The sequence below is a fragment of the Geotrypetes seraphini genome, chromosome 7, assembly GCF_902459505.1.
Source record: "Geotrypetes seraphini chromosome 7, aGeoSer1.1, whole genome shotgun sequence".
Lineage (NCBI taxonomy): Eukaryota > Metazoa > Chordata > Amphibia > Gymnophiona > Dermophiidae > Geotrypetes > Geotrypetes seraphini.
The window spans coordinates 144,892,837-144,905,840 of record NC_047090.1 but is presented as its reverse complement, the minus strand read 5'-3'; the positions used below and the strand labels follow the sequence as shown (position 1 = coordinate 144,905,840).

The 13,004-nt window shown below is 44.4% G+C and overlaps 1 protein-coding gene across 2 annotated transcripts in view; it reads left to right on the top strand.

Annotated features, from left to right (window-relative positions):
• The window catches only part of LOC117363772 (myosin-9-like), a 201,935-nt gene that overhangs the window by 53,345 nt on the left and 135,586 nt on the right, over positions 1-13,004 (top strand). For both annotated transcript variants that reach the window (XM_033952064.1, XM_033952063.1), the window contains exons 5-6: positions 254-482; positions 1,659-1,781. In XM_033952064.1, coding sequence (XP_033807955.1) covers positions 254-482; positions 1,659-1,781 — 352 coding nt within the window. The remainder of the gene's footprint in view (positions 1-253; positions 483-1,658; positions 1,782-13,004) is intronic.

Here is a 13,004-nt window from a genome sequence, read left to right as displayed (position 1 = left end):
AAGGAGAAGGGCTACTGCTGGACAGGGGGAGCAGGCAAGGGTGGTGGTGGACAGCCGAGGAAAGAAAGAGACAGAAAGAAAGACAGACAGAAAGCGGCCAAGGAGAGAGAGAGAAAGAAAGAAAGACGGACACGCACATCTATTCTAGCACCCGTTAATGTAATGGGCTTAAAGACTAGTTCAAAATATAATTTTATTAAATCCAAGGCAGTCTTGTTTTACAGTGATCCTTTTTGTGGTTCATTTTTGATAGTCATCAGGCAAAAAAGTTGTGGGAGGAGAATGAACAAGCTGTTGATCGCCTAAACCAGCGGATGGCAATGAAAGCTCAAGAAAGTATTAATCTAAATGAGATTTACAACAAAGTACAAGATATAAAAGAGAAAACTAGCATCATAATGGAAAACACTAAGTATCAGAAAGAAGAGCTGGCTGAAGAAAAGAGACAATTTAAGGAAGAAATCGAGAATTTGAATGAAGAGGTAAACTTTACAGACTATTCCTGGAATAAATGCGGGGTTCTCATGAGCTGCTTATTATAGACTGTGTGTTTGCACAGATTCTGAGCTGGTGTGTGGTGACAGCTTGGTAGCTCAGTTGTACCTTCTATATACTAACATAGTAAAAACTAGCTTAGCTCATTAGGTCTGCCCAGGGTTGTAACTGCTCAGTGTAGGTTATCCCCTCTTTGATCTAGGTTAAGGTTGCTACAATTACTCTGGGAGGATCATCATAAACTGTAATATTCATGACTCTTCTGTTCCTATTCATACAATCATTGATCTAATCACCAGCCTCTGTTTAGTTTCCTTGTAATATAGAGGGAAAATAGGTGTTAATTATTATGACTAATAAGCAATGATAGGACAGTTTTCAATATAATCATATCTGCCAATGGCAGGCCAGCTGCAGATAAAATAATCTTCAGTGATATGACGAGTGCTGAGAACTACCTGAGTTTCAACTGAACTGAAGTGAACTGGCTTGCTTCCCTTTAAGAAACAATGGTTAAAAACAAAACAAAATCCTAAGTGTTGAGGTCAGGGGTCTCGTGCAAAGTATGTTACAAGAATGCATTGTTTCAGTGTTCACAATCAGATTCTAATGCTGTTACTACTGTTACACATTTGCCTTGTTTTTTCTGTTGTAACTGATCACTGTCTTTTCAATATTGCTCTCTTGTTTGACATCCTTTGATATTCTCTTTCTCTTTAGATTGAGCATCTCTCTCATGCCTTCTTTTCTCTGAGCACAACTTATTCATTTTATTTATATAGGGCTCCTTTTACGAAGGTGCGCTAGCAGTTTTAGCGCACAGCGTGCGGGGCAATTTAGTGCACGCTATTCTGTGCGTTAAGGCCCTAGCGCGCCTATGTATAAGGAGCCCTTAGTTTTATAGCCCATCCTCCCCAGGAGCCCAGAACTGGTTACATTCACAATATTTTGGAGACACAGACTTTGGGCACATTCACAACATACTGGAGAATTTGATTGGAGAGACAAGGAGATAGTGGATGCTGTGGAGGGGCAGACTGGATGAGCTGTCATGTTTCTAAAATAACCACTCTGTTGTACAAATCTATTAACTTGAAAGTAAAGAATTATACACCAGTTAATTATTGCATCCCTAAAAGATGTCACTTTTGTTTTTAATGCAGAATGGAAAACTGGAAATGAATATAGAAATACAGAGCAAACAGAATTTAGAAAAGCAGGAATACATTAATGAACTCACTGCAATGTACTCTGATATAGAGAGCAAGGTCAACAGTGAGGAGAAGGTAAGTATAAATTGATTTGTACTTTCAAATATATTTTTAATTTTAGTCTTTTGTTTTTCTGCGAAGAGGAACTGTCATCTGCCTATGGATTAGTATTGAAAAAGAGGGAGAGATTAGGCAGTTGTTGGCAGATTCTGTATAGGACACTGGTCTCAGCAGCTGCCTAAGAAGCGGCTGAGAATCACACACTGGTGTCTTATACAGAATCGTGTCTGCCCTAATGGACAGACACCTAACTTCCCCGATTCTCTAACCGGCACCCATATCACAGAATCACGCTTGATCCCTTGCCATCAGCTGATTGTGGGAAGGGAATACCCCTGCCACGATCAGCTGAGCAGCTGTGGTAGGATGCCCACGCCCTCCTGCCAGAACCACCATCCCCCTCCCCAAGAAGTCCCCCGGCAGAAGGGATGCCCACTCCTTCCCGCTGTTCCTCTTTCAGATCCCTCCACACCGCCCCCTCCACCCCAGTACCTCTATAGTAGAAAGTCCAGCCTTCCCCTTCTTGGTGCATTCTGAGAGGCATGTCAATCATCTGCCCTCTTTTCCAGTACCAGATAGCTGCCCTGGGTTCTAATTGGCGCTATAGGGGTCATCCTTCCATATACACTTGTTTATATGGAATGATGACCCTTAGTGAGGGAGCTTGCTCCCATCTTGGACCACTAGACTAGCATACAGATCCCTAAGAATGTCCACGGAGGAAAGCTGATTGGGGGAAGAAATGCACCACTGTTGCTTGTCTAATATTTTGTGGGCAGCAGCTGTACTATCAGACTGCCAGTTGCACAGCTGCAATTAGGGGAGAGTTATCAACATGGGCTACCATCAATATGGATTATTTTACCACAAGTCATAAGAACATAAGCAATGCCTCTGCTGGGTCAGACCTGAGGTCCATCGTGCCCAGCAGTCTGCTCACGCGGCGGCCCAACAGGTCCAGGACCTGTACAGTAATCCTCTATCTATACCCCTCTATCCCCTTTTCCAGCAGGAAATTGTCCAATCCTTTCTTGAACCCCAGTACCGTACTCTGCCCTATTACGCCCTCTGGAAGCACATTCCAGGTGTCCATCACACGTTGGGTAAAGAAGAACTTCCTAGCATTCGTTTTGAATCTGTCCCCTTTCAACTTTTCCGAGTGCCCTCTTGTTCTTTTATTTTTAGAAAGTTTGAAGAATCTGTCCCTCTCTACTCTCTCTATGCCCTTCATGATCTTGTAAGTCTCTATCATATCCCCTCTAAGTCTCCTCTTCTCCAGGGAAAAGAGTCCCAGTTTCTCCAATCTCTCAGCGTATGAAAGGTTTTCCATCCCTTTTATCAGACGTGTCGCTCTCCTCTGAACCCTCTTGAGTAACGCCATATCCTTCTTAAAGTACGGCGACCAATATTGGACGCAGTACTCCAGATGCGGACGTACCATTGCCCAATACAACGGCAGGTTAACTTCTTTCGTCCTGGTTGTAATATCCTTCTTGATTATACTTAGCATTCTATTCGCTCTCTTAGCAGCCGCTGCGCACTGTGCCGTCATTGTCATGTCCACCATTACCATTCATTGTCATGTCCACCATTACCCCCAAGTCCCTTTCTTGGGTACTCTCATTCTATTTTAGCACTGAATCTTATTTCATAAAATGGGACCCTTTACTGAAATAGCACAACTTCTGGTAAAATAACCCATCTTAACAGTAGCCTATTTGGATAACTTCCCACTTAATGTTGTCTCATGAGGTGACATTAAGCACTGCTACACTATTAGCAGTTGTGACAGTTAGCATATTGCACTGACCCCATGAATATACTACAAGTACCAAAAAGAAAAGGTGGAAATATTTATAGCAAGGTTCATAATGAAAGCATTCATGTATGTACTTGACTTTTGAAAATTTGCCCAAAGCCAACAAGTAAAAATTGTGCTCAAAGATTTGCTACTAGTGTGTACAGTTTGAAAACTGGTCTATTGAATCTTAAATGGAATAAAGGACATAAGAACATAAGCATTGCCATACTGGACAGATTGAAGGTCCATCCAGCCCAATATCCTGTTTCCAGTGAAAAATCAAGGTTGCAAGTACCTGGCAAGATCCCAAAAGAGTAAAATAGATTTTATGCTGCTTATTCCAGAAAGAAGCAGAGGATTTTGCCAAGTTTATTTTTAAAGCAATTTTACAAATAATACATAAGTCAACATTTGCATGGGAAATTAGAGCTTTGCCAATTACAAGCAAAGAGAAAAAAAATTAAATAGGAGTAAATTTTCAAGGAAAATACATTAACTCAAGCATGCTTCAATTAGGATAGGAGTACAAAAGGAGAAAATTAAAAAATAAAAATAATTGGTCAACTTGGGTTTATAATCAAGAAGGAAAAAATACACAAGAGGTATACTGCCATCTGATACAGGGACAATTATCTCCTTTTTACTGAGAAACCTAGCCAGAGGTGTGAAGTTTTACAAAAAATATATATTTACCATTATTATGTTGGACCTGCAAGGAAATTTTAGGAGGAAACTTGCACCTATCTGATGGATTCTAGGTGTAAGTAGCAAAACTTGCCTTTATCTTTTCTAAGTAAGGCCCTCTTTTTACTAAGCCACGGTAGAGGTTTCTACATCGACTCGGAACACTAAATGCTCCAATGCTGCTCCGACGCTCTAGAATTTCAGACTTGATGGAGGCTTACTCACATATTCCTATATTCCCAAGACACAAAAAGTTCCTCAGGTTCAATGTGCTTGAAAAACATTTTCGATTCCTAGCACTGCCGTTTGAGTTGGCAACAGCACTTTGCACCTTTACCAAGATGATGGTGGTGACAGCAGCACACCTGCACAAGGCAGGGGTTCAGATACACACATACTTGGATGATTGGCTAATCAAGGCTTCATCCGAGATCAATGGATACAAGGCAGTGATACAAGTTGTCCAGCTCCTGCATGATCCGGGATAGATTATAAATTTCCGAAAGAGTCACCTGGAACTAACCCAATCCCTGGAGTGCTTGGGGATCCTCCTTTTTTTTTTTTTGGAATTGTTTATTTAACATCAACAGGTCATACAGCAATGCAGATCACAATCCAGAAATAACACATAGATACAATCAGAACAAAGCCAACCCCCATCCCCCCTAACTAAAAATAGCAAATAACATACATACTGTCACTGTGCCCCCATGTTTCAGAAATATATCAAAACCCCAAAAAACAAGGAACCAAAATCCCTCCCTCCATCCCCCCCAGTAACAACAGATATGCTGCCTCAACATATGATCATCAGAAAGGTATAACAAGGACCTGTACAGCACACTCTGCTAGCATATTAGAAGAAATGCCAAGGCCAATCACTGAAAAATCCTGGCTTAAATATGGATCCCAAACCCCATATACTTCAAACTGCGGTATCAACCCCCAGACCCTCTACCTCCAGATACCTACCCCAGTTATCTAAATATTGCTGCTATTTGCGAGACAACATAGCAGATAATCTATAGTGATCACATACCCATCCCAAACTTTCCCACATTAAGGATAAAGTGGGGAGACCCAGATCCCTCTAATGTTGGACCACCACCGGTCTAGCAGCTGTAAATGCTAGCAGCAGAAATTTGCCTTGAGTACCATCTATCCTCTTTACCCCCACCCTCCAACAGGAATAAGCACAAACAACATCAACGCAGGTGCCATAAGGCGGTAAAAGGGGCCAAAAGAGACTACGAGGAAAAAATAGCCAAGGAGACAAAAAACTTCAAGCCTTTCAATATATTAAAGGTAAACGACCCGCGAAGGAAGCGGTGGGACCGTTGGATGACCAAGGAATAAAGGGAGTGTTAAAGCAGGACAAAGCAATCGCCAATAGACTGAACACATTTTTTGCATCTGTATTTATCAAAGAGGATATACACAGCATACCAGAACCCATCAGGCTATATACTGGAAGCGAAAACATGAAACTGACAGGGTTTACGGTCAGTCTAGAAGAGGTATACAGGCAGATCAATAGGCTTAAGAGCAATAAATCCTCGAGACTGGATGGCATCCATCCAAGGGTCATCAAGGAACTGAAAGGGACCATATCTGAACTGCTTAAACTAATAGCCAATCTGTCGATCAAAACAGGAAAGATTCCTGGAAGGTGGCGAATGTTACACCGATCTTCAAAAAAGGTTCGAGGGGAGATCAGGGAAACTACAGACCGGTTAGTCTGACCTTGGTTCTGGGAAAGATGGTAGAGGCGCTGATAAAGGACTGCATCATTAATCACCTTGACGGACACGGTCTGATGAGGACCAGCCAGCATGGTTTCAGCAAAGACAATTCTTGTTTGACAAACTTGCTGCACTTCTTTGAGGGAGTAAACAGGCAGATAGACAAGGGCGACCCGGTCAACATTGTATATCTGGACTTTCAGAAGGCGTTTGACAAGGTTCCGCATGAATGACTACTTCAGAAAATCGTGAGTCATGGAATCGAGGGAGAAATACTCACATGGATTAAAAACTGGCTGGAGGATAGGAAACAGAGAGTGGAGGTAAATGGACAATACTCGGACTGGAAGAGCGTCACCAGTGGGGTGCCACAGGGCTCAGTGCTTGGACCCGTACTCTTCAACATCTTTATAAATGATCTGGACATAGGTACGACGAATGAGGGATTAAATTTGAGGACGACACAAAGTTATTCAGAGTAGTGAAGACGCAGGGGGATTGCGAAGATCTACAACGTGACATAATCAGGTTCGAGGAATGGACATCGACATGGCAGATGAGGTTCAACGTGGATAAGTGTAAAGTGATGCATGTCGGTAACAAAAATCTCAAGCACGAGTACAGGATGTCCGGGGCAGCACTTGGAGAGACCTCCCAGGAAAGGGACTTGGGAGTTCTGATCGACAAGTCAATGAAGCCGTCTACGCAATGTGCGGCGGCAGCGAAAGGGCGAACAGAATGCTAGGAATGATAAAGAAGGGGATCACGAACAGATCAGAGAAGGTTATCATGATGCTGTACCGAGCCATGGTGCACTCTCATGTGAAGTACTGCGTACAGCACTGGTCGCCGTACATGAAGAAGGACACGGTACTACTTGAGAAGGTCCAGAGAAGAGCGATTAAGATGGTTAAGGGGTTGGAGGAGCTGCCGTACAGCAAAAGATTAGAGAAACTGGGCCTCTTCTCCCTTGAACAGAGGAGATTGTGAGGGGACATAATCAAAACATTCAAGGTACTGAAGGGGATAGACTTAGTAAATAAGGACAGGTTGTATACTCTCTCCAAGGTAGGGAGAACAAGAGGGCACTTTCTAAAATTGAAAGGGGATAGATTCCATACAAACATAAGGAAGTTCTTCTTCACCCAGAGTGGTAGAAAACTGGAACGTTCTTCCGGAATCTGTCATAGGGGAAAACACCCTCCAGGGATTCAAGACAAAGTTAGACAAGTTCCTGCTGAACAAGGACGTATGCTGATAGGGCTAGTCTCAGTTAGGGCGCTGGTCTTTGACCAGAGGGCCGCCGCGTGAGCGGACTGCTGGGCATTATGGAACACTGGTCTGACCCAGCAGTGGCAATTTTTATGTTCTTATTTCTCCGCCTTCAATGGCTGGGGCACCTTCAGGAGACCGCTGATATGCTGGAAAACCTGCTCCCAATACCGCTAAAGAAAGGAACACTCCCACCACATGTGAAAGAAGGTGCCCTGAGACCCACATCCCCAACAACGAACATCAGCAACTTGTTGAGACATTTTGCTTAGAACAGCTGGAGTCAGGTACCATCTCACCAGCAGCTTAAAAGCATTTTCAACTAATAAAGGAGCCATTGCTATATGATGCAATCTGAATGAAATACATTCCCATTCCCTCTGAGTAAAGTTTTTCCCCAGATCTTTTTCTCAAGCCTGCATATAAGTTTTTTCGGCCCTTACCAGTTTGTAATAATTTATTTAAGAGCGATATGCACTCTTGTTGTACTGGGAGCCCCAAACATCTCTCAAAAACTAATTTGCGGAAAGCCCCTGGGTTTGCTGCCTGAGCTCGCATTAAATAATTTTTCACTTGCAAGTTGGGGAAGATATCACCCGAATCAAGATGATATTGAACACTGAGATTAGCAAACTCTAGGACAGTATCCCATTCCAAGAATTGGCCAAAGTACTGCAGCCCCAATCTCTTCGACCTTCGAAAGACCCTTCCCTACCTACCTACCCGGAACAAAATCCAGCGCAGATACCAGAGGCATGAAGTGAAGTCCCCAATCAGTATTCAATAAAGCCGTTGGACTCCCTACCTAACCCTCAGAGTCTACTGAACAAATGGATTAGGGAGACTCACCAATTCTTCGCCCCTGAGACCCACCCAAGGAAGGTAACGCAGACATCAGATGGATCTGGACCCATCAACCATTCCCTGTTTCACTAATACCCACCATTTAGCTGGGAGAGCATGCCCAAAATTGGGCCGCTCTATAATAAGATTCTAAGTTAGGAAAACCCAATCCCCCCTCCACCTTAAGCTTAAAAAAATCCCTGTTTAGTTACTCTAGGATGTTTTCCCCACCATATAAATCTAAGGAGATGAGTATGCCACTTGTGAAAATACTTCTGGGGTATCTCAATAGGCAGCATCTGGAACAGATATAGAAACCTAGAAAGAATCATCATCCGCACTGCCTTCATTCTCCCCATCCAAGATAAATACAACTTATCCCATCTGTCTAAGTCTCGTGGGATCAAAGATGCCAATGGAATATAGTTCAACTGAAATAACTGCTTTCAATCTACCCCTAACTGAATCTTCAAATATCTAATCGGACCCTTGGCCCATCTAAATAGGTCCCTCCTCTGCAGTTCTGGGATGTCCTCCTCCAGCATTGAGATATTCAGTATCTAAATTTTAGATCTTGTAATGCCAACAAGGAAGCCTCCATGCCCTCTACAATAGCCAAAATATCATCAGCAAACAAGAACAATTTGTGTTCCACCTCTTGCATCTTAAGGCCCCGGACCTGAGTCGACTGATGAATCTTCTGCGCTAATGGCTCAATCACCAGAGCAAAAAGCAAAGGCAGCCATGCCTTATTCCCCTCCGGAGCTCAAATGGGGAAGAGTATTAATTTTAACACAGGCAAATGGGCCATTATAAAACATTAAAATCCATAAGATAAAGTGGTCACCAAGCCCCATACAGTGTAAAACCGCAGCCATAAATTTCCAATCCACACGGTCGAATGCCTTTTCTGCGTCCACCACTACCACCTCCCAAGAGAAGCCCACCAAACTAAATTGAGCACTCGCCGAATCCCATCTGTCGCCTGCCTCCTCCCAATGAATCCCACTTGATCCGGATGGATTGGTGTTGGCATAAGCCTATGCAACCTATCTGTCAGTACCCGGATCAGAATCTTCGTATCAATGACCAAAAGGGAGATGGGCTGATAGCTACCACACTTGCCTGATTTTGGAAGAACTGTAATGCCCGCCAACCACATTAAAAAGGCAGTTGTGCTCCATCCTTCAGTGAATTAAAAACTCCAGAACAAGGGGCTACTAAAAATCTAAATTATTTGTAAAATAGACCTGTGAACCCATCCAATCCTGGAGATATCCTGGACTTAAGATCTGAAATCACCTTTAGAACTTCTTCCACAGTCACATCACTGTCCAACTCTTGTGCTTCCAAATCAGACATGGATAGCAACCCTAAATCTGCCAGATACTGGGCAATAGCTACATCAGGCCCTTGTTGTTCTGGCATATACAAGTCTTGGGTAAAATTTCCAAAAATGTTGCTGGATACTGTCCTCATCGGAAATAATCAACCCTTGCTGGCTCTTAATAGACATAATATTAGACTGGGATAGTTGAATTTTTAATCTAAGAGCCAGTAATTTGCCAGCCCGATTACCCGATTCAAAAATTTTTTGACGAAGTCTATCCAATTTAAATTTGATATCATCATCTTGCAGCTTCCCCAAGGCAGACTGAGGGGCATAATTAAAAAAAAAACTCTAAGTCCCTTTTTGGCCTAAGTCCTTAAACGTTCAAAGCAGAAGCAGGGAAAGTGTCCATAACTAAACGTCCTTGTTTTGATTATGGCCTTCCTCTGCCTAAACGCTCAAGCACCACTACATCTAAAAGTACACCCACACGACGTTTACACTTTTCAGCCATAATGAAACAAAAAAACGCCTAAGCCCCAAACGTCCAACAGAAGGGCTTTTAGGCGAAGGAGGAGCCAGTCCTTCGCCTAAAAGCTGGATTCTGTAACCGGTGTCTTATCAAAAACAACACCGGTTACAGAATCCCACCCCCCCACAACGATCCAGGCAGGAGGGTGCCCAAGCCCTCCTGCCATGACGAACCGCCAACCCCCCCCACTTGCAATTAACATCGGGCCAGGAGGGAGCCCAAGCTCTCCTGGCCCATGGCGACCCCGACTCGAGTGGGCCAGGAGAGAGCCCAGGCTCTCCTGGCCCGCTGCGACCCCGACTGGATTGGGCCAGGAGGGAGCCCAAGCCCCTCTGGCCCCGGTGACCCCCCACCCCCCACTACAATACGAGCAGGAGGGATCCCAGGTCCTCCTGCCCTCGATGCAACCCACCTCCCCCCAACGATCGCCCCCCCCAGAACCCCCGATCGCCCCTCCAGATGACCTGCGACCCCCCCGGCCGACCCCACGACCCCCCTTCCCCTTCCTCGTACCTTTGTTAAAGTTGGCCGGACAGACGGGTGCCAAAGCCAGAATGGGGCCGGATTGGCCCAGCCGTCCCAAAGCCCCGCCCACAGGTGGGGCCTAAGGTGCCTGGGCCAATCAGAATAGGCCCGGGAGCCTTAGGCCCTTCCTGTGGGTGGGGCCTTAGGCACATGGCCGGTTGGGCCCACCTGCCGCCCACTGCCCGCCCTTTCCCCTCCTCTAAACATGCCTCTTTTCTCTCTGTGCGTCTAGAGGCAGGGGAAAGGCCTAAGCTGTTTTTAGATACGTCTAAAAACCAGCTTTGGTTATGGGTACTTGGACGATCAGGCTTTTTGATTGTCCAAGTAGCTATTTAGGACACTTTTTAGACGGGTGTTTTTTTTTTTTATTATTACCCCCACTGTGTCTCCTGGATGCATAGCTGAACCTGTTCACCCTCTTGACCTCTTTTATGTTGCCCAACCAAATGTGCAATGGTTTTCCGCATTGACTGCTCCTCTTCTCTCCTCGATCTTTACTTATGGGATGCAAAAGATATTAGCAAGGGAATTTTAAGAAATGTAAGGATGTTTGGGAACCATTAAAAAAATATTGTAAAGAATGAATATTGCTTTTTCCCTTTGAACATATATGTCCAAGTCGGGGAGGGGGGGGATACTTTATGTTTTCTTATGTTTAAGGAAAATTGTTGGGTATGTGGGAGGGAGAGATATTTGATGTGAATTAAACTTTGGTAGAATATTATGTGATGTTAAAGTATAAAATGAATTTATTTTATACTGCACTTGTTGAAAGTTTTAAAAATGAATAAAGAATTTAAAAAAAAAAAAGAGATATTAGTTTCTCTCTCAACATCACTTTAAGACTCTCTCCTGCCAGTGTTGAGACCTCCACCCATCCACAAGAACATACGAACATAAGAATTGCCACTGCTGAGTCAGACCAGTGGTCCATCATGCCCAGCAGTCCACTCACGCGGCGTCCCTCTGGTCCAAGACCAGTACCCTAACTGAGACTAGCCCCACCAGCGCACGTTCCTGTTCAGCAGAAACTTGTCTTAACTTTGTCTTGAATCCTCGGAGGGTGTTTTCTCCTATACAGCCTCTGGAAGAGCGTTCCAGCTTTCTACCACTCTCTGGGTGAAGAAGAACTTCCTTACGTTTGTACGGAATCTATCCCCTTTCAACTTTAGAGAGTGCCCTCTTGTTCTCCCTACCTTGGAGAGGGTAAACAACCTGTCCTTATCTACTAAGTCTATCCCCTTCAGTACCTTGAATGTTTCGATCATGTCCCCTCTCAATCTCCTCTGTTTGAGGGAAAAGAGGCCCAGTTTCTCTAATCTTTCGCTGTACGGCAGCTCCTCCAGCCCCTTAACCATCTTAGTCGCTCTTCTCTGGACCTTTTCAAGAAGTACTGTGTCCTTCTTCATGTACGGTGACCAGTGCTGGACGCAGTACTCCAGGTGAGGGCGTACCGGCTGCCGTCACCGTTCAGGTCCGCCTAGTCCTCCCGGCTGCCTGCACTGTTGAAGAGGTGAGTTCTATCTCTGTCTATGATTATCACATCAGTGTACATTTGTGTTAAGTTTTGAGTTCCTAAACCATCTACCTGACCGGTACAGCGGCACAATGTTAAGAAGTTGGCGTAACCATTTTCTATCATACTTGAGATATTCCCCACTACCCCCTGTAGAATCCCATCTAGGGTACAACACCAAATTAAAATCCCACACACTATCAAGTGCCCTTCCTTAACCTGCAGTACCTTGGCCAGGAATTTGGTGATACAGGTTCATCAACACCCCATTCACTGTGCCTATCCATATTATCCATCGGCTCCCCTCATCCTGTACTTCCTTCTCAGGTACCACTTTCAAATGCTTAATGAATAAAATTCCCACCCCAGCCTTCTTCCTCTTCTGTTGGAGGCCTTTGCCCTCACAGGGGAATCCCTAAAATTCACCAGTTTCTACCCTGATTTCAGGAAATGGGTCTCCTGCAGACAACAGATATCAATCATCAAACGTTTCAACTTCTTGGCACTTGCACGGCATATTCAAACTTTTCACATTAAAAGCTGCAATACTGTATTTTATTATCTACTCCCTTCCCATCAGCCCCCCGAACAACATTCACAACAGATCCCTTCCTCCTATCTCCCCCATATACATATTCACTGTTACCTCCACCCCCACTCCACATACCCTCCAACCCTCCACTCCAAACTCCCTCCATGACTTTGGGCAATCGCACCAGACCTCATATCTCACATTGTACTGTCCTCTCCCTCCCATCTATTCCCCCCCTTTCATCAAATTCCCTTCTTACACACACTTCATTCCCACATTTAGAGCCAGCAAATAAAGCACTATCCTAAAAGTGCCAGGTACAATCCAAAAACAAACCTTCTCAACAAGTAGAAAGTCAGGTATCAGGTAGGTCCGATCCATCCTCCTGAGCCACTGATACCATTGCTACATCAGGTCTTCTTATGTGCTCCCTGCGAGGCCACCTACCAGCGATATTTCTC